Consider the following 21,211-nt stretch of genomic DNA (forward strand, 5'->3'; position numbering starts at 1 on the left):
TTTGTTTGTTTGTTTGAATAATGAAAAATTAAAGCTTGTTTTGTAGGATTTATATGCTTTAATTTGACAATCTTACTTTCTCCCGGAAGGACTCTTAGCTAGCGTTACCCTGGCTGGCTAACAGAAGAAGTGCCTAAGTGTCCCTTGACTGTGGGGCGGCTGTCATGAGAAATGTGTTGTGATGTAAACCATGACAACTAAAGCCAAAATGATGAACGACATAATGGAGGAACCGGAGAAAGACTCCCTTTTGGAGACACCGCAGGAACAAGTTTTATCGGTAAAGGCTGGTTTGATTGGAAACAGAAAGGCTAGCTAACTAGCCTAGCATAATATCTGTTTTTGTCAGTTGTTTTTCTCGACTTACTGTAAAAAATGAAACATAACCAGAGAGTGAGATTTCTGTCGGAGGTCGTTTAAAGTTTAACGTTTAAAGTCAACAAATTACTTCCAAGTAAATATACAAATGTTTGCTTTTCTATAAATTGTCTTTAGGGTGTGTGTGTGACTAGCTGGGATTATATTTTGACTTTAAATGAATGCCTAGGTCAAAATAAGAAAGAGTTCACTATTAAGACATATAAACCCAAACAAATGAATTAACTACGGTATGTATATATGTATTTTTATTATTTCAAACTTTCTAAATACTTCTGTTGGTCATTATACTTTGTCTTCTAACTAAGTGATTTAATTGATGGTCTATTTTATGTACCTCCTGCGGATGAGCGTATTTGGAATCCGACTAATTCCTTAAAGGCTTTGATGATGTTTTTTAGGGCCCAAGTAGCAGCGCAAGACCAAAGACCACAGATGGAGGCATCCGGCCAGTGGAGAAAAGAGGACCTTACATCATGTCTAGAGCTCCAGCCATTCATCTCAAACTACGTAAGCATTCATTTGTCAGAGTCTGTGTCAGCAACCGCCCATATTACGGTAATGGTATTGCCGTTTTTAAACAGATTGTGGTTAAACTGTGTAATAATAAGCCTTTTAATGTTCCTTACTAGGGCTGCACGATATTAGGAAAACCTACGATATTCGATAACAGTGCTTAATATTGCGATATCGATATTACTCACGATAAATGAACAAATACTAAAGTATGCAGTGTTGATGTCGTCTGGCGTGTGACGTCTGCTCTGGGTTCAAAGCAAACAAAAACTAATGCATGAATTCCATTACAACATAACATTTTTATTGCAAAAATATGCAGCTACACCTGCTACTGTATTAGCAGCAAAACAACAAACTGCATGCATGCAGTTTCTCAGTGACTTTAAAACATCACCACCACCATAAAACTTTTTCTGATGCTCCAAATACAGAACAACATCCCTTACCAGGGTTTTTTGAATAAACTTAAAAAATCAGAAAATAAGTTTAAATGTTAAATAATAGCTAACATCACTTAAATTTAGCAGCAAATTCTCTCATTGCTACTGAGCATTTTCTCCACTTGTGTGGTTATGATATAAGGCTGTTGCTGTAATTGGGAAGTGAACTGTGCTGGGCCAAACTAGGAGAATATTAAGATTTTCTGAGGGAAAGAGAAAAACTATTGTCTACCTTTCAGAAGTGGAACTGACACAAAAACTACATGGAAAATATGTGAAAACGTTTGTTTTTAACCCCAAATTGAACAAGTTTACCTAGATCTTAAAAAGCAGCTCAGATGATGAAACTGCAACTATGATTCTGATAACAAGCTAACAAACTGAACTAGCTCTTCTTAAGAAAACCGGCTAGCAGAGCTTCTGACTGACAGTTTATGTGCAGCAGCAAATCAACTATCCTGATTAACAAGGTTATAAAAGCTCATGAATGAAAAATCACTTTGATGTGTGGGGGAACTTTTCCAGGCCCTCTTTTGCAGGGTGGGACTGGGAGGAGAGTGCTGTAGCCTTTTAGCTGGAAGCTAACCGGAGCCTGGCGCTAACATCACCACCCGGTGGAACACTAGCGACATGAAGTTGGGTTGGTTCACCGGCACGTGTCGGAGTCAGCCCGGTTATTATCAGCTGCTTAACGACACCGAGCGGACTCATTTTCACGTTTGAAAGCAGCGCTGATTCCAGAAACCTCAGCACAAAGTTCGTTCGTTAATCTGAGCCAGCATGACGAACAAGGGAACGGCGCCGCTAATGTTCAGGTGTTGCTTTCCAAAAGGGTCTACATAGGGGGCGGGCGTATTACGTGACAGACTCATCTGATTGGCCACATATCAGAAGGGCTACATTTGTTTGGTCAAATAATACTTCTGCGTAAAAAACAGAGCTGGTTTACAAAAAGGTGATGTATGACACGGATGGAAATGTTTGAATCAAACATTTACCGCCGTTTTTGACGTGCTTTGCGATGGGCCTATCGCACGTCCTGTTATCGCGATGACGATAATTTTTCGATATATTGTGCAGCCCTATTCCTTACTATTTACTTTAATTAACTCCAAGGCTATGAAATATTTCGTGAGCAGTACTTACTATCGTTGACTGACTGCTGAATCATAGTTTAATATAAACTTTGACATTTGGACAACTATGACTAATAAATATATAGTTTGTCATCACATGACATAAATATAAGTTCTACCCTCTATACTGGAACAGAAACCAGTAAAGCATTTATAATAATGGTTATTACTATGTTGTTCTATTTCGTCTAGTCGCAGCCTTTAAGCTTGCTGCTATTGGAAGGGTGTTCTCAGCATCAGCCAATCATGAAGAGCTTAAATGTACACCCACCAATGGTGGGCACCCCCGTGGGCATATAAGTGGATCGACTCCACTGCCCGCCTCCGCTATCTCTTCAAGCCAAGTTTAAGAGCTATCTTAAAGAGCATTATCCAAGAGCATATTATCCTACTTACCAAGCATGTCCAGTGACGTGAGGACCTGCCCGGCCTGCCAGAGAGGCTTCATCTCCAGCTGCGACCTTCACGCCAAATGTGAGGTCTGTCTCGGGGCTCATCACGCTGGCCTGGCCCTGAGCCCCTAGGCCTCGTGCCCATTTTGTGCCGCTCTGCCTGTAGCTGAAAAAATCCGCCGGGTCGAGTACTTCACCTCCGCTGCCGACGAGGAATTTCCGGTGGCTGACACGTACTCGCTGGACAAAGCCTTACAGTTGTCGGTCAGGAGCTGGCTGGCTCCAACTGGCTGGAAGATGACAACGACCTTGAGGAATACAACGAGGCTGGTTGACCTGATTCCCTCCTGGAAAACATGGAGGTCGACGAGCCTCCCTCAGCAGGTTCCTCTGCTCCAATGCCTTCACGCTCCTCCCTGCCAGCAGTCAGAGCACTGCTCCAGGAGATACCTGCCATCATCTCTGCGGCTGTGGTCCGCAAGGGGCTAGCCATCCCAGAACCGGCTCCCACCTGAAGCTGATGATTTGGCGGGAAGTTTTGGGGCCACACAAACGCGCTGTCCAGACCACGTCTGGCTGCGCTTCCCCGCTGCCATGAGCTGCTGGTCTGCTGCCTTCTCCGAGCCTGCTAAGCCCAAAGAACCAGTCTCCACATATGCGCCCATAACAAAAGTTGAGGGCTTCTCCGACCAGGGCTGTCCAACCGTTCCTCCACTAGAGCCAGACCTAGCCTCGCTGTTTGGCTCCAAGAACCACCTCGCTGGCCAGTGAGCAGTTCCCGCTTCCAAACATGACCAGCTCCTGGCACGGCTTACCGATCGCACGCACCAGTGTGCCTTCCAGGCCGGCGCTGCAGGAAATAACATCGCCCTTCTTGCCTTTGGCATCTCCAAAATGGTGGAAGAGCTCGACGCTCCTGATGAGTCCAAAAACATCATTAGCAAAACTGCTGATGCCATTCTCAATCTGTGCGCTGCTGTACTCACCGGTTCTGCTCGCATTGCTGCCTGGCAGACCCTCATCCAGCAGGCCTTGTGGCTCAAGACCCTGCCCTCCATTTCCGAACACCTGCACAGAGAAATGCTGGAAGGCCCCATCACCTCTGAAGTTCTGTTTGGTCCCCATCTTAGGAGCGCCATCGAGAGAGCTCAAAAGACAGCTGAACTGTCAGCCACGGTGCGAGGCCTGATCCGCTTCCGATCCACCTCTCACTCCGGCCACTCCTCCAGAGGACGGGACGAACACTGGGGCCAGCGGGGAGATTTCAAACGCCCAGCTGCACTGCCTGCCCCTCGGAGCCGGCCCCCCGCTTTGGCTCCACCTCAGCGGGACTAGAAATCTGACAACCAACGGTTCCGAAAGAACTAGCAGATGTCATCCTGGCCTTCTCAGTCACAAGTACCTCACCAAAAGCAACCAAGAAAATGACTCGTTGGGGGGAATGTGTGTGTTAATGACTGTAATGTTAACTCTGTGGCTGATGTTGGTTTTGAAATAAAACCCAAAAAATGTTACATTGAGAGCTAAATCCTACAGTCCTCTACAGAATCTTCTGCCGAATCCTCACACATGTTCCCTACACCAAGCACTGCGAAACACCTGCATGTTCACGCAGTCAATCACATGACACACCCACAGCAGGCTGTAAAGGTGTGTTCCATTTGTGCACCGGCCCTAGCTTCCAGCCAGGCCCAACACACCCCGCTCCCCCCACAACGTAGGGTGGGACATGATGTCATGACGCTATTGCAACCACGCACGGTATTACAGTGCGCGGCTCCATCCGCTGGCACTTTATCGTCCCCATGCGTGGGCCCGATTCCCAATTGTCCTTTATCTTTGGACACCATGCTCCGCGGTGTGAATCAGCCTCTTCCAGCTGTTTCACACTTGCCCTTTCGAGCACAGCCCTCCATGGGTCGCCCCAGTTCTCCTCTGGTGCGAGAGACAACGGTAAGGGCTCAAACCCAGTCCTCAGATATAGTTCACGTGACCTCGAACACGCATCCGCAGTCGGAACGCGCACGAGAATGGCGCCGCCTTTGTCACATGAGCAAATGGATATTGGACACCATTCATTATCAGAATCAGAATCAGAAAAGGTTTATTGCCATTGTCAATGAACAAGCAGTTCACAAACTAGGAACTTGTTTTGGTACTAATGTGCCACATATAACATGAATAATAAATTTCAGAAGTAGAATAAGTAGAATAAAATATAATAAAACTAGCATAAAACATTCAGCTATAAAAAAGGCAGGTAGTGATAACGTGACGTAGTGTCGAGTACAGAAGACGAGCATGGTTGTGTGATTATAAGCTATTTACAAGTCTAACGGCAGATGGAAAGAAGGACCGTAACCTCCTGCCTGAGGGAAGCGGCTCGAAAAGTCTGTGTCCCGGGTGAGAAGGGTCAGCTGCAATCCGGCCTGCACGCCTCCGAGTTCTGGAGACGTACAGGTCCTGGAGAGATGGAAGGCTGCAGCCAATCACCTTCTCAGCGGAGCGCACAATGCGCTGCAGTCTATGTTTGTCCCTCACCGTGGCTCCAGCGTACCACACAGTGATGGAGGAGGTCACACACTCCATTTTCAGCCCGCTCCTCCTCCCTTCAACGGGATCGTGGAGACGGAACTCACATCACAGCAACAATCGCAGGCCCTAGAGCTGGAGCTACGGGAACTTCTGTCCAAAGAAGCCATCTCCCAAGTTCCTCGCGGGCAAGAACACTCGGGCTTCTACTCCCGCTACTTCGTAGTACCGAAGAAGTTGGGAGGAATGAGACCAATACTCGACCTTTCTCTGTTCAACTGCTCCATAGCAGTGATGCATTTCCGCGTGTTAACAATGAGGCAAGTCCTAGAATACGTGGGACTGGGGGACTGGTTCACGTCAATAGACCTGCAAGACGCATACTTCCACATTCCAGTAATTCCCAAACACAGGAAGTTCCTGCGCTTTTCTTTCAAGGGAGTTCAATACCAGTTCATTTGTCTCCCTTTCGGCTACTCACTTGCCCCACGCACCTTCTCCAAATGTCTAGAGACAGCTCTCCAGCCATTACGCACGGCGAGAATGAGGGTTCTATTTTACCTGGACAATTTGCTCCTGTTCGCCCGGTCCAAGGACGAGGCATCAGAGCAAACCAGGAAGTTAATAGAGCACCTGTCAACCCTGGGGTTTTCCATAAACTGGGAAAAATCCATCCCAGTCGATTGTGTTTCTCGGGGTGGAGCTGAACACCTCCCTAATGAGAGCACGTCTACCCCAGGCGAGAGCGGTAGATCTCACCTCTGCGATCTCCCATGTGCAACCCCGCAATATCGTGAGAGCCCTATTAGTTATGAAACTTCTGGGCATGATGGCTGCAGCCCACGCTGTGGTGCCGTTGGGATTACTACACACGAGACGCCTGCAGCATTGGTTCTTCTGCCTCCAGGTGCACCCGATACATCAGAAGAGACGTATGTTGAGGATTCCCCCTTCAGTGGGCGGGGATCTCTCACACTGGGGGAATCCCTGCATCCTCTCACACAGGGTCCCCATCGGACGTCCTATGTCACACATCTCTGTATTTACGGATATGTCACTGTTGGGATAGGGGGGCACGTGCTTATCCCATACGGTGGCAGATCGCTGGCCCTCCCACATGCACGAGCACATAAATGTGTTGGAGCTTATGGCAGTGAGGAATGTGATCAGACACTTCGCTGCCCTTCTCGAAGGCCGTCTTGTCGAAGTTCACACAGACAACCAGGTGGCGGCAGCCTACATAAATCGCCACGGGGGAGTTCAATCCCTCCCACTATTGCGCGTAGCCACAGATTTACTGTGTTGGGCACATGTCCACCTGCTGTCCATCAAAGTCACCTACATTCCAGGCGTCCTGAACGTGGCAGCAGACATCCTGTCAAGAGGGGGACCCTGCGACTCCAACTGGCGTCTGCATCCCGCACTGATATCACAGATCTGGATCAGGTTTGGGGAACCATCTGTGGATCTGTTTGCGGCTCGCGGAAATGCACAGTGGTGCCTGTGGTTTTCCGTGAGACCACTGGACCACCCCCCGTTCGGAGGGGACGCCTTCTCACACCAGCCCTGGCCTCAGACGCTCCTGTATGCATTTCCGCCAGTCCCACTGATTCCCCGACTCCTGGACCGAGTTTGGTCAGAGCGGCTCTCAGTGATTCTGGTAGCTCCCAGACGCTTGTCCATGTCATGGTTTCCAGACCTACAAGCGCTGGTGTCCGGCTCCCCGTGGATGCTCCCGTGGAGGGAGGATGCCCTTCTCCAGGTGGGAGGAATAATCAAACATCCTCCAGAAATAGGCCAACGGCTGTGGGTTTGGCCACTGAGCGGTCACGCTTAGAAGCTTCTGGGCTGCTGCGTGATGTGGTCAACATGATTCAGAGTGCGCGCGCGCCCTCTACCATTTTGCATCTTATGCTGCTAAATGGCGCAGCTTTCCAAAAATGGTGCACAGAGTGGAATGTTCAAGCGCTCTCCTGCCAGCTGGCGGATGTCCTATCATTTCTGCAGATACTGATAGACAGAGGCCTCGCATTCAGCACTATTAAAACATATACTGCAGCAATCTCATCCTGTCACCAAGGTTTTGGAGATGGATCTGTTTTCAATCATCCCCTCACAAAATGTTTTCTAAAAGGTGTCAGAAGGAACAGACCTGTGTCCTGCCCACTATTTCCCCAGTGGGACCTAACGGTGGTTCTGCACGGCTTGTCTGAAGCCCTGTTTGAGCCCTTGGACCGGGTCTCACTCAAGTTCCTGTCACTCAAAACTGCTTTGCTGCTGGCACTGGCATCAGTCAAGAGAGTGAGCGACCTAACCACCCTCTCAGTGGCTCCTGCATGCCTCAGAATCCGAGAAGATAGCGGGTCTGCTATTTTATGCCCCAACCCAGCCTTTGTGCCCGAAAACATTAATACTTCCTTCAAATCCAGGTCAATTTCATTGGCTGGATTTTTTCCTCCTCCCCATAATTCTGATGAGGTGGCAGCTTCCCACCTTCTCTGCCCAGTGCGCGCACTCACACGATATGTGTCTCGCACTTCAGGGATTCGTCACTCACAGAGCCTGTTTGTACACTACAGAGACTCCTCCCTTGGGCAAGCGCTGCCGACCCAACGTCTTTCACACTGGCTATGTGACGCTGTTTCACTCGCTTACACATCATCAGGGTGGGATCATCCTGAGACACTCAGGGCTCACTCAGCCAGAGGTATTTCCTCTTCTGTGGTGCTCCACAGTGGTGTGTCAATGGAAAACATTTGCCTAGCTGCTTCCTGGGCTTCCCCATGTTCCTTTACTCGTTATTACTTACAAGGTATTTCTTCAGGATCCATCACTCATTCAGTGCTTGGACCCCAACAGGCTGAGTGAAAACATTACGGCCTCTCATCGGCCCTACTACAATATTACATGTCCAGATGGATATGTTCGCAATCACTACCTATGTTCCCCTCATAAGGGGTCCTATTCAATCCTTTGCCCTCTTGTCCCCCTTTCCTTATTATCTTATCACCCCTCATATATGAGCCGGTGATTACATCAATGATCATTAAATTCATCCACTTGTGGATGATCATTTTAGTGGGAACTCCACTCTTCTTTCTGGCTGCCTCAGCCTTCTAAGCCCTTAGGCTTAGGCTGAACGACCCTCTCTAAGAAGAGAAATATTGGATGTGCCCATTTGGTTTGAGCTAACCAGTGTGGCATAAACTCATCCAGCTGCGCATTATTCCAATAGCAGCTAGCTTAAGGGCTAAGACTAGACAAAATAGAACGTTGGTTACGTATTGTAACCCCAGATTCTATGAGTCTAGTCGCAGCCCTTAAGCCAATGGCCCCACTGGTTCTGTTAGGACCAAGAGCATTCGGAGGCGAACAGTGGAGTCGCTCCACTTATATACCCACAGGGGTGCCCACCATTGGTGGGTGTACATTTAAGCTCTTTATGATTGGCTGGTGCTGAGATCACCCTTCCAATAGCAGCTAGCTTAAGGGCTGCGACTAGACTCATAGAATCTGGGGTTACAATACGTAACCAATGTTATGGGCTGTACCAGCACAGGTAGGTGTGACAAGGTGTCAAACAGGACAATATAGAGTAAGTGTCGATATTTTCTTTGATAAATGAATCTAAAACAGTCCAAACTATTCCCAAAACATTAATAATAATAATAATACATTTTATTTCAACAGCGCCTTTCTGAACACTCAAGGACACTTTACAGAGATAAAATACACAACAATAAAAGATAAAACAGCATAAAACAAACAGACAGATTGGAGCAAAGAGAGTAATTATTGGAATGCCAGACGGAACAGGTGAGTTTTGAGTCTGGTTTTAAAGAGAGTGAGGGAATCAATGTTACGGAGGTCAGGAGGAAGTGAGTTCCAGAGCTGGGGAGCAGAGCGGCTGAAGGCCCTGCTCCCCATAGTGACCAGACGGAAAGGTGGGACTGAGAGGTGGATGGAAGTGGAGGACCTGAGGGAACGGGTGGAGGTTGAAGGATGAAGGAGGTCTGAGAGGTACGGTGGAGCTAGGTTATGGATGGCTTTGAATGTATATAGCAGAATTTTGAATTGGATTCTGGAAGTGACAGGGAGCCAGTGGAGCTGCTGAAGAACAGGTGTGATGTGGTGGAAGGAGGGAGTTCTGGAAATGATGCGGGCTGCCGAGTTCTGGAGAAGTTGGAGTTTATGGAGGGATTTGTGAGGAAGACCAAAGAGAAGAGCGTTGCAGTAGTCAATACGGGAAGTGATGAGGCTGTGGACAAGAATGGCGACCGAGTGAGTAGTGAGGGAGGGGCGTAGGCGGTTAATGTTACGTAGATGGAAGTAGGCAGACCGGGTAATATTGTTTATGTGGGACTGGAAGGATAGTGAGGAGTCGAGGATGACACCCAGACTCTTGACCTGAGGGGAGGGGGAAACTAAGGAGTTGTCGACGGGAAGTGTAAAGCTGTGGATTTTGGATAGAAAAGATTTAGTGCCGACAAGTAACATTTCTGTTTTATCACTGTTGAGTTTGAGAAAGTTTGATGTGAACCAGTCTTTGATTTCAGATAAACAATTGGTGAGGGAGGAAGGAGGAAGTGAAGAGGAGGGTTTGGAGGATACATAGAGCTGGGTGTCATCCGCGTAACAATGAAAATGGATGTCAAATTTACGGAAAATATTTCCCAGGGGAAGAAGGTAAGTAATGAAAAGGAGTGGACCGAGAACAGAGCCTTGGGGGACACCAGTAGTGACAGGGAAGGGACGGGAAGTGAAGGATTTGAGTTGAATAAACTGAGTACGACCAGAGAGATATGAACGGAACCAATCAAGCGGGGTATGAGAAATGCCAAGGGAAGACAATCTATGGAGGAGGATGGTGTGAGAGATGGTATCAAAGGCTGAACTCAAGTCGAGGAGGATGAGAATGGAGAGCAGTCCAGTATCGGCAGCAGTGAGGAGGTCATTGGTGATTTTTATGAGTGCAGTTTCTGTACTGTGGCCAGGACGAAAGCCAGACTGGAAGGGTTCATAGAGGCTATTGAGCGTGAGATGAGCATGGAGTTGAGCAGAGATTATTTTTTCAAGGATTTTTGAAAGAAAGGGAAGATTTGAGATGGGACGAAGATTATTGAAATTATTGGGATCGGTGCCGGGTTTCTTTAATATTGGAGTAATAGATGCAGTTTTGAAAAGTGAGGGAACAATACCGGTAGAGAGGGAGGAGTGGATTATGGTGGTTATGAGAGGGAGAAGGGAGGTGAGACATGTTTTAACCAAAACTGTAGGGAGGGGGTCGAGAGAGCAGGTGGTGGGCTTGGATTTACAGATAATATCAGATATTTCGGATGAGGTGGGAAGAAGAAAGGAACAAAATGACTGGCCGGGTGAAAAAATCTCAGGGGGAGGGGAAGAACTTGGAATTAATTGCTGGTGTATGGAAGCAATTTTCTGAATAAAGAAGGTTAATAAAGAGTTACATGAGTCAGCAGAATACAGGTGGGGGGGTAGAGAGTCCGGGGGATGAAAAATATTGCGCATTATTGAGAACAGAGTCCTGGAGTTGCCTTCATTGGAGGAAACCAATCCAGAGTAGAAAGCAGATTTTGTATGTTTAATTGAGTCCAAGTATTGAAGCAGATGAGTTTTGTGCATTTCTTTGTGTATTGCAAGACCAGTTCGTTTATAGAGGCGTTCGAGTTGACGTCCTTTGGCTTTCATCTGTCGGAGTTCAGGGGTAAACCAGGGGGCAGAGTTAGTAAAGGAGACGGACAGAGTTTTGACTGGGGCAAGAGAATCCAAGATATTGTGGAGTGTGGAGTTATAATGAGAAACAAGATGGTCAGGAGAAGCAGAACTAGGGATGGATATAGTGTTAATAATAGATGACAGGGTGTCTGGGTTAATGTTTTTGATATTGCGGAATGAGATGTGACGGATAGGCTTAGTTCTTAAAGAGCAGAGGGGGATGTTGAATGACAGAAAAAAGTGATCAGATATATTTACATCATTAGCAGAACAGTTAGATGGGGTTAAACCAGAGCAGCAGATTAAATCAAGAGAGTGACCTTTAATGTGCGTGGGAAAATTAGAATATGTTTGAAAATCGAAGCTGTTGAGGCAGGAGGAGAAGTCTCTGGTGAGGGGGAGGTTCAAGTTGTCCATATGAATATTTATATCACCAAGCAGAATGACATTGGGGGAGAGGGTAGTGAGCTGGGTGAGTAATGAGGAGAAGTCATTTAAAAAGTCACTATTGGGCTTGGGTGGGCGGTAGATCAAGGCTATAACTGTAGGAGTGGGACCGGGTATTTGAAAAACAGAAGATTCCATGGAGCTGAAGGCAGGAGTGGAGACAGGCAGCACCTTCCACTTCTCGCGATAGAGCAGCGCGAGACCGCCCCCGCGACCGGAGCCACGTGGATAGGAAAGGTAAACAAAGCCGGGGGGAGCGGAAGCGTTAAGTTGGGAAAAGTCGTTAAGTTGCTGCCAGGTCTCCGTGAGCCCGATGAAGTCCAGTTTATGGTCGGTGATGAGGTCCTGAATGAGCTGACCCTTGTTTGTGAGAGAGCGGACATTCAGGAGGCCGAAGTTGACGGTATTGTTGTGGTTGAAGGTTGCTGTCTTCGCCAGGCTGGCTAGCGAGCGAAGGTCCGCAGTCCGGCCAGTGTTGAGGCGAGGATGACGAGTTGTGGACCAGTATGAGGTGATTGAGTGAGAGTTATCCAGCTGGAAGTTACGGCGAGACCCACGATGGATGTATCTCCGGCGGGGAGGAAGGACGATCTCCGGGTGGAGCTGTAATGCTACCGGCGGAGGCACAGAGAGATGCCCGCGTAGCAGGAGGAGATCAGCCGCCGTGTACTGGAACAGAGCTGCCCCAGGTTGGAGGAGAAGGGACAGGGCAGACCAGAGGAGGGTCAACCAGATAAATAACTTGCAGGTCCACATGATGAACAGCGGTGGTCAGCTAGCCGATAGCAGCGGGTCAACAGCCGGGAGGAGTGAGAGGTAGGTTTAGTCCGCTTGTACACCCAAACAATAAACTGACAACCAAACAGGATCCAATGGAGGCAGAAAAAATATAACACCCGCTTAGGACATCTACAATGTAGTGCTCCATAAAAAGTAAAACACGATAAAATCACGTTAAAATCACCGGTGAGCAGCGGCTGCAAAAACGCGCCAGCGTCCACTCCAGGTGTCTCCAATAATCATTAACAATTACTTGTACAAAGTTCTCAGTAGATGTAGCAATAATAATAAAAATAATAACAATAATAATAAATAATAGTTAAGGGGGAAAAAACTTGGTAAATTTGTTTTTATTTTATACATGAAAATCTGATCCTATCCGACTGATGTTCACTCTTTTGTTTTACATGAACTAAACTGAGGGAAATCGTAGGAAAACGTTGTCTTTGGCTCAGACTTTATACTTCATCCACCCAAACAACTGATTTTTTTTACATGTTTGTTTAAGTTATGCACCGAAATTAAAATTCTTGGCCGAAGCCAAAAATGAGGAATCCAAGTCTGAAACACCTAAATAAATGATTATGCCAATAATTACAACCCCAGAATTTACGGCTACAATGTGTAATAAACTCACTAAAATCAGGGCATTGCAATAAATCAATTACAAAACCATGAAAATATTTATGTAACACTGACATAACAATGCACAATATAGATTAAAACTCACATTAAAATTTTTCTCTTGACCCCACACATGCACATTAAACAATAATCAATGATAAATAAACAAAATTAATAAATTGTAAATGCACAGTCTTATAAATGAAAGGCCTGCTGAGGACTGTAAAAGTTAACCCTTAAAGCGCCAAAGTCGCAATATTGAGTTTAACGAGCCAAGCGTATTAGTGTACACCAGAAGACAGTGGAGATGTGTAACTTCTATCTGAGCAACACTTTTGGGTGTTTCTGTTGAAATGTTCAGAGTTTATAGAGTTTGAAACCCATCCTGCTTAATTCCTGAGTAACTTTAACATCTTTCCGTTATGGGTGTACTGATATACTAAAAAGGGAGTATTGTATTAAAACATGGTGGATATTAAGGTTCTGTTATTAGTGGCTCATGTGATGGAGGAAAGTAAAGATTCTTCTGCTGTTTCTGGGTCAGATGTAAGGAGGAAAGTCATTGTACAGAGCAGAACTGATTCATGTCTGTAAACAAAGATTTCCGTCCACATATTCATGTTTTTATGTCTATAAAAATGTTTGTTCAAGCCCCCTTGTGTTTGGTTTAAGACCTGAAACTCTCAAATGTGTAAATATGAAAACCCTTTAAACCCTTTGGTTAAAGCTGGTGAGATTTCATAGGTGACATATTTCCTGTGGTTGGTTCTTATAGTTTATTGCCATAAGTTAGCTTAACTTTGGGTTGTTTTAAACATAAAGACATTTTCAGATCTCTATGTGTGACTTTTACAGCTTTAAATGATTGAACGTCCTGGATTTTAGTCAAAAACATCAAGCTGGTAGCACTCCGCATGGCCACTGGATGCACTGAGCTGTAAAGTTCAATTTCATTAGATTTAATTACAAGATTTTAGGTTGGATTAAATCACTAAACCTGAATTTAATTTATGACTATTTTACAGAGTTCTTTTATTAATTGCAACAGTGTTTTCTCTGCTCACAGCTGTTTTTCTGCCATTATGTCACATGTCATCTTTCTAACACAGAGAAACACAGGGAGATGGCCAGGAAGGCGCTGAAGAAGAAGGCGCTCTCGTCAGGGCTTCCAGTTCTTCACCAGCCCAGACAAGGAGTGAAGAGGTAGGAGAGGGAAGAGGAAGCCACACCGCGCTGACTCTGCGTTTCTACAGGATGTTTTATTTTCTGATCTTCTGTGTAGGACGGTGAAGTATAACAAGGGCTATGCTGCTCTGAGTCAGCACGCAGAGGAAACCTTGGTTGCCCTGGACTCAGACAGGTGCTGTAAAAACGCTCTCAGTCAGCTGTTCTCTTATCATAAATATTAATGGGGGGGGTTACTTTTACTTTATACAACCCAACTTCTACTAAACATCAGTTGGAGTTAGAATCTGTCACTATTTGTAGCTTTTAAAGTTTGCACAGCCCCGTTAATCAGACCGAGCCTGCCTTCCTCCCTTCCAGTGATGAGGAGATCGACTTTGAGCAGTACTCATCAGGATACTCTTCAGCTGAGGTGAGATTTAATCTGACGTCTTTGATTTCCTCCTGGCGAGTTTTCTAACTGGGCGTGCGACTATTTCTGTATGGGTGAAGAGAGTTAATCCACATTCTTATCACTCGAGCTTTATTCAAGCATCACCTCCTCACTAACACACCATTGCACACACTGCAGGAAGTGGAACATTAGCGGTCTCGCCCTTTTCCTTGGAAACTTATCCCTAAGTACATGTACGCTACAAATGATCCCCAGAGCTCTGAAGGGTCCTTTTGTTTGATAAAAGGTAAGGATTGTGGATTGTGTATCTCAAACAGTTCAACACAAAACAACTTGGTTAGTTTCACCGCTGACTTAACGCACCAAGAATGTCAAACAGCTGCAAATGTTGTTTTTCTGCGCTGATTGTAGTAGAACCCGATGATTGAGAGTAAACTCCACAGAAACAAATGTCTAATATTTAATTAGTTGTTTTTCACGGTGGAACAAAGCCTGTGGCCTTTTTCTGCCTCTGAAATGTGGTCGTGTCACATTGTTTCCAACGCCTTCAGGCGGGACTTACACTAGCTGCTTCCTCTGGGTCCTGTCCAGGTGCACCGCTCAGGTTCGGGTCTGACCGGGTCGTTGCAGCACCCTGACACTTTTACCTTTAGTCACTCATTTTGTTTGTTTGTTTGTTTGAAATCTTGGACTTTTTCTTTTAAACCAGTTGGACCAAATGTCGGTCTGATGGGTCACACTGGACTCACTAATACTTTGTTACATCATGAATGCAAGATGTTCTGCAGCCCACATCATCCACCTCACACCACCGTGTTTAACCACTAAAACAGGTTTGGTCCTGATTGTGTGAATTATAACATCTGACGGGATTGGGAGGCTCAGATTATAATTCCATCTCAATTAATTTTATCATAACTTCCTCGGACGTCCACTGTAAAGAGAATGGACAACTTTCTTCTTTTAATTCTTCGATTGTTAAATATGGCTACCTAAAACTTAACACGTACAACCATTGTATTTATGAAAAAATAATTTAATAAATAGTTTCTAAAATCATTTTAGCATTTTTAATCCAGCTGTCTGCATTACAAAATTGATCTAAAATCTAACTAAATTATTTAATTCGGTTTTCTTCATCCCAGTTTGGCATTTGCTGATGCTGTTTCTAACTCTAATTTAGTTTGCTACATCACAGACCTGCAGACCACGTAAGCACATTAGTTACTAAATGAAAAGTAAATTAAATCTTTAAAATTATTTCTCTTTTTTTTTTTTGCAAAGAAAACATAACAATGAAAGGCGGGTCTGCCTGTGACTTGATTATTGCATAACAGGGCTGTTTAAAAAAAGAAGAAAAACCAAGACAAACATCAACATCATAATAATATACATCTCATCGTAAACAACATAATAGAAGTGGATCACGGTGCGAGGAGACCGTTATCTGCTGAGATCACAGGATTTGTTTATTTGTTCCTGGAAAGGTCGTAATGCCACCAGTCTCGCCCATAAACGCTGTTTTGAACGACAGTGGTTGTTCGTGAGGTCTCTATTGATCCCTGATTGGCTTTTGTTAAACACCAGTGTGAACAGGAGTTACACACAACCAGGATTCATAAACACCACCTAGTGAGGTTAAGAGAGCTAAAGATGTTAGTAAATTGTGTTTTAAGCTAAAGGCAGCTCTATGCACCACTAGTTTTTAAACACACACACACAATGGCACGGAGGTTCGAGGAAAGGACCTGCTAATTTGACTTCTTTATGTTGAACGAGAACATTTAGTGTAAAATTAGACAAGAAAAGTGAAACTAAGTCAGATAGTTTAAAGATGGAACTCACAACACTTTGATAGTGAGCTGGTCTCCTTGAGCCCGCCTCCAGCTCTAGATGAAAACTTTATTGGATGATGACGTGATGTAAAACAAGGACAGTCAACAACAGAGACCAGGCTGAGTGTCACCATATTAATGTGACACTGAGGAGTGAGAAATGCCACCAACAGGATCCCTGTTCTGTAAATGAGGTTTGTGTGGGACATCTCTGCACTCGGCTAGCTCACTGCTGCTAACCACTTACACATCCTCCCTCTCCTGATAACATTTTACTTTCTTTGATATTAAATGTGCTACTACTAGTTTACCTGTTGAAAATAATTATAGGTTCACTATACAGTTTATCTCTCACTGAATGGAATACTTACTAAGAAATCACAATGTAACCATAGAAATACTACTTGGTATTTATGCTGTGTGTGTGTGTGTGTGTGTGTGTGTGTGTGTGTGTGTGTGTGTGTGTGTGTGTGTGTGTGTGTGTGTGTGTGTGTGTGTGTGTGTGTGTGTGTGTGTGTGTGTGTGTGTGTGTGTGTGTGTGTGTGTGTGTGTGTGTGTGTGTGTGTGTGTGTCTGTGTGTGTGTGTCTGTGTCTGTGTCTATGTCTGTGTGTGTATCTGTGTCTGTGTATGTGTCTGTGTCTGTGTGTGTGTGTGTGTGTGTGTGTGTGTGTGTGTGTGTGTGTGTGTGTGTGTGTGTGTGTGTGTGTGTGTGTCTGTGTGTGTGTGTGTGTCTGTGTGTGTGTGTGTGTCTGTGTGTGTGTGTGTGTGTCTGTGTCTGTCTGATTCCTTGATCCCCAGTGAGTCGTGGTGGATGGCTGCTTATACTACTACTACTTATAACCCAGGATCCTCTGGAGGTTTCTTCCTGTTAAAAGGGAGTTTTCCTCTCCACTGTCGCTGCATGCTTGCTTAGTATGAGGATTGCTGTAAAGTTTACTTTATACAACCCAGCTCGATGCAACCTGCTGGTTCCTTATATAGGAAACTTTTTACTGATTAGCTTAATGAACTGAGCTGTATTGGAATGTTTACTGTGTGAAGTGCCTTGAGAGGACTCTTGTCATGTTTTGGCGCTATATTAATAAACTTGAATTGAATTGTACCTAAAAGCCTGATTGGTTAGTTTTAGATGTGTTATTATTGAGCCCTGCTGCTCTGTGATGCATACATTGATTACTTTCCTTTCTCGTTCTCCAGGTCCACCCTGACTTAAGCAGACAGCTGCTCCAGGATGGTTACCGCCTGGATGAGATCCCCGATGATGAAGACCTGGACTTGATCCCCCCGAAAGCCATGAGCTCGTCTATGTGCTGCTGCTTTGAGTGCCCGCCGTGCTCCATGCAGTGATGCTGCTGCTGCTGTGACTCGGACCTTGTGAAGGCTTGGCTCTAATGTCAGCTGAATTCAGCCGTTAGTGCCCGCCACCTTCTCTCTGTGGCAGCTCAGCTGCTGCATGCTGCCTGGGGACTTCCAGCTGTGAAGCCCAAAGCAGGATCCCGAGCTCAGAGCTCACTCAGCCCCAAAGAAGACGCAGATGGACGTGAGAGCAAGCCTTATCCACTGTGACCCCTAAGCCTGATTTTATTTATTTACTCAGTTTTACTTTGCAGCATTACACTAAATAAGAGTCTGACACATCTCTAAGTATGTTAGCGTGTGACTGTGTTGACTTAGAGGAGCTGCTAACGTTTTCAGCTGTCACCCTCTGATGAACCTGCATTGACCATGGTCCAGTGGCGTAACGGCACCACAGTATTATTTATCATCTCCTCTGGCATTCAAACCAGCAACATGGTCACTACGGCAACAGATGTAGCACTAACATTTACCCTCATACAGAGTAGAGGAGCACTGAGTTTAACTGCTTCATTACCTGTTTTTGTTTTAGACTAAACGCTCCTTATGTTACTGTCTCTAAAAGTCGTTTCCTTACAGCAGCTGACGGACGTGGAGAAAACAGATGAACAAGCAAAGTTAGGTCTGTAGAAAATGCAGAGAGAGAGAGTTCTACACAGGAACCAGACATGTTTGTGGTCCAGAATATAACCCAGTGGTCTGACTAAGACCAAGTAGATGACATGTTGTTGCATTTGGATTTGACAGCCATTCCAGTATTTCTAAGGTGTTACAAGAAAAGTCACTAATTCAGTCATTGATGTTTGCACTTGATAAGAAATGCAGATCTACGTTTTTACATTCGTCATTCCTAAAGTTCACTTATTTAGAGAGGCTAAGAAAGGTCAGTCCCTTAGTCTGGGGCTATGATTAATATTTATAATTTAAGTCCCATCCAGATTAGGAGATGGCTGTGTTTCCACATTTATTTCATCTGTGTTTTATTTTTACATTGTTACAAGTTATTTACTGTTCCTACGTCAGGTCAAACTCTTAGCTGGTAGCCACACAGTTTCTGTACTTTTTTTAAATAACTAATTATTTTATGTTGACTTAAAATTCAGTTAAGTTCATATTTTCTGTTAATATTTGGGCTTTTTAAAAACTGTACTAACAAACTGTTAAATGCAACAGTGTGTTCACCTTCTCAGGAGACGTGTGTGTGTGCAGAGAACAGTTTTCCTTTTTCATACACTAGTAGAGGTTTTAAGCATGCACCACTGGTCCAGTGCAGTCTAGATAAACTACTATTATTCCCACACCCCGATGATGATGATGTCACATTTATACACAGAAGTGTCTGGAGCACCACACCAAGATTGCAAGCATATAGCAATGGTGGCAGGATACAGAAGAGAGATTTGAGTTGGGATATTGCTTCCTCTTTGAGCTTCATGCGTTTTGTGTGGGTTACGGAGTCGCTCCATGTGTTTGTGAGCAGAACTGGACCAGCTGCGTCTGCTGTGGGCTCACCCTGGTTTTGGCTCTGTCATGCTTTGCTGTAGATAACATTTTTGCACTGAACACCAGGGGCCAGAAGCAAGTACACTTGACCCACTTGTGCTATGCAACTTTTGGGACAATCTGCTTTTTGTGTAATGTTGTAACAATGTTGTGTTATTGAGTGCTGAATGCAATAAGTAAATGTTTTAGTATGGTAAATGCTACTTTTTATTTTATTGTATCCCTCATGGTTTCTATTATAAAGCAAACTTTAAAATGTGTTTTCATGCGCGTTAGTTCTATGATTATTCTATCCACCAGGGGGCAGCACGGAGCCACGCTAGGTTCTCCGTCTACCTGTTTTGCTTCACACTCAAACCTGTCATGTCTCTTCTTTCTCCTAACTTTAAGCATTTTACAAAGGCTCATACGAAGTAGATTTTACTATTAAAACATTATTTAAAGTGCTCACATGCGTGTTCGAAGCTCACTAACCTCCATCTACGTTTAAAACTAGCGTATGGTTTATTTTGACTCGTTGCTGAAAGCTGTTTCCTTCCTGAGTTTTATCGCCAACAAGAAGCGCACTGTTACTAGCTAGACTTTGTTTTTGTAGACCTATAGGGCTGAACTTTGAGAATGTTGGAATTACTCACAGATAATAGGACTTGAAATGTGTAATTAAATACTTGTTGTCGCTGGGCGGGTCTAATGCTGTAGCGCGCCATGCGAGGGGGGGTGTGAACTCAAGTGTAGAGAGAGAGAGTAAAAAAAAACCTGACTGGGAGTCACCTCAGCGCTTTCAGAGATACGAGATCTGGCTCTTTACCAGCGTGTCCCCTCACGTATTAAAGCCGGAAATCAGAGGAAATCAAAAGGGAAATAAAGACATCCAAACGGCCGGGCCCGGTGAGGAAAACAAACCACCGCTCTGCACACACACTCTCTCTCTCTCTCTCTCTCTCTCTCTCTCTCTCTGCTCCCTGATCTGATCAGTCCGCTGAGCGTGCGCGCGCACGTGCACGCCCTCGTGTGTTTACAAGTGTTTGAACGAGTGCCAGAAACGAGGGAAGGAGGATAAACCCCGAAGGAAGGAAGGAAGGAGGGATGGTGGACAACTCCAGCAGTAGTAAGGCACAAATGGTGAGTGGTGTTCGCATCGAGTCGCAAACCCTCTGACTGACGCTGTTTCTGCGGGCTTTTCTCTCTGCGTTACGGTGAGGAGCTCGCGAGCTTTACTCTGATCATCTCCGTTAAACAGTTTCCGAAAGAAGCAAGAGAAGAGCAAACTTTTTCAGAGGTAACCTGACCTTTTTGAGAGGTCGCCTTTGACTCATTTTCACCGTTAAAGATTAGCAGCTGTTTTTTAATAAAGCGAGGGGACGTGGCTCGTCCGCGCGCTGGTATGTTATTTTTATCGCGCTTTATCTACGTATTTTGGGGATGTGGCGTCTAGCCAGCGAGATACGCGCTTAAGCCGCGTTAAACGCCTTTAATACGGTTGTTTTCTTAAGTTTCTGTTCATTTCAAAACGAGACATTAATTTATAATTTAAGCTAATTGAAAACGATTCGGTGTCTCACATAAAAATGACTTTTTACTCTAAACGGAGCTTAATTAGTGTCAGTAACTGGGTGATATGTCAAGTGCTATGACAGCGTTGTTCACACGTGTGAGGAGTTTGTAATAAATTAACATTATTGTAATTTCCATTCAGATTTGCACTAAACTTTATTTAAAAGCAGTTTTTTTAACTCTGGTATGTATTTCAGATTTTATAAACACCTGCTCGCTACATTTTATAAAAAGGAGCAATTCTATCCTCACTACAGTTTATACAAAAGTTTGCCAAAACAATTAATTGTGATTTTGTAGTAACCGTTTTTTCTCGACTTGAGTGACCCGTACAAGTACTTTAGTCTCCTTGTGATGAGTAGTTATAATAAAAGTATTATTTTACTGTCAGAAATGAGC

General features: G+C 44.9%; 2 protein-coding genes across 4 annotated transcripts in view; both read left to right on the forward strand.

Annotated features, from left to right (window-relative positions):
- The first annotated feature begins 81 nt into the window (after window positions 1-81).
- On the forward strand, window positions 82-19,518 carry fam219b (family with sequence similarity 219 member B). The gene is made up of 6 exons (XM_015954016.3): window positions 82-280; window positions 780-888; window positions 14,094-14,187; window positions 14,267-14,344; window positions 14,530-14,581; window positions 17,597-19,518. The coding sequence occupies exons 1-6, from the start codon at window positions 191-193 to the stop codon at window positions 17,744-17,746; spliced, it is 573 nt and encodes a 190-aa protein (XP_015809502.1). The 5' UTR covers window positions 82-190; the 3' UTR covers window positions 17,747-19,518.
- Window positions 19,519-19,733: 215 nt separating this feature from the next.
- LOC107382041 (AT-rich interactive domain-containing protein 3B) overlaps window positions 19,734-21,211 on the forward strand; it is a 94,001-nt gene continuing 92,523 nt past the window's right edge. The window contains exon 1 of one of the 3 annotated variants that reach the window (XM_054732506.2): window positions 19,734-20,146. Coding sequence is in view for 1 of the 3 variants with exons in the window: in XM_015954014.3 (XP_015809500.1) it covers window positions 20,345-20,380 (36 nt within the window). In the remaining 2 variants the exon portion in view is untranslated. The other 2 variants (XM_015954014.3, XM_015954015.3) reach the window with 2 other exon arrangements.

The sequence above is a fragment of the Nothobranchius furzeri genome, chromosome 9 (genome assembly GCF_043380555.1).
Source record: "Nothobranchius furzeri strain GRZ-AD chromosome 9, NfurGRZ-RIMD1, whole genome shotgun sequence".
NCBI classification, from domain to species: domain Eukaryota; kingdom Metazoa; phylum Chordata; class Actinopteri; order Cyprinodontiformes; family Nothobranchiidae; genus Nothobranchius; species Nothobranchius furzeri.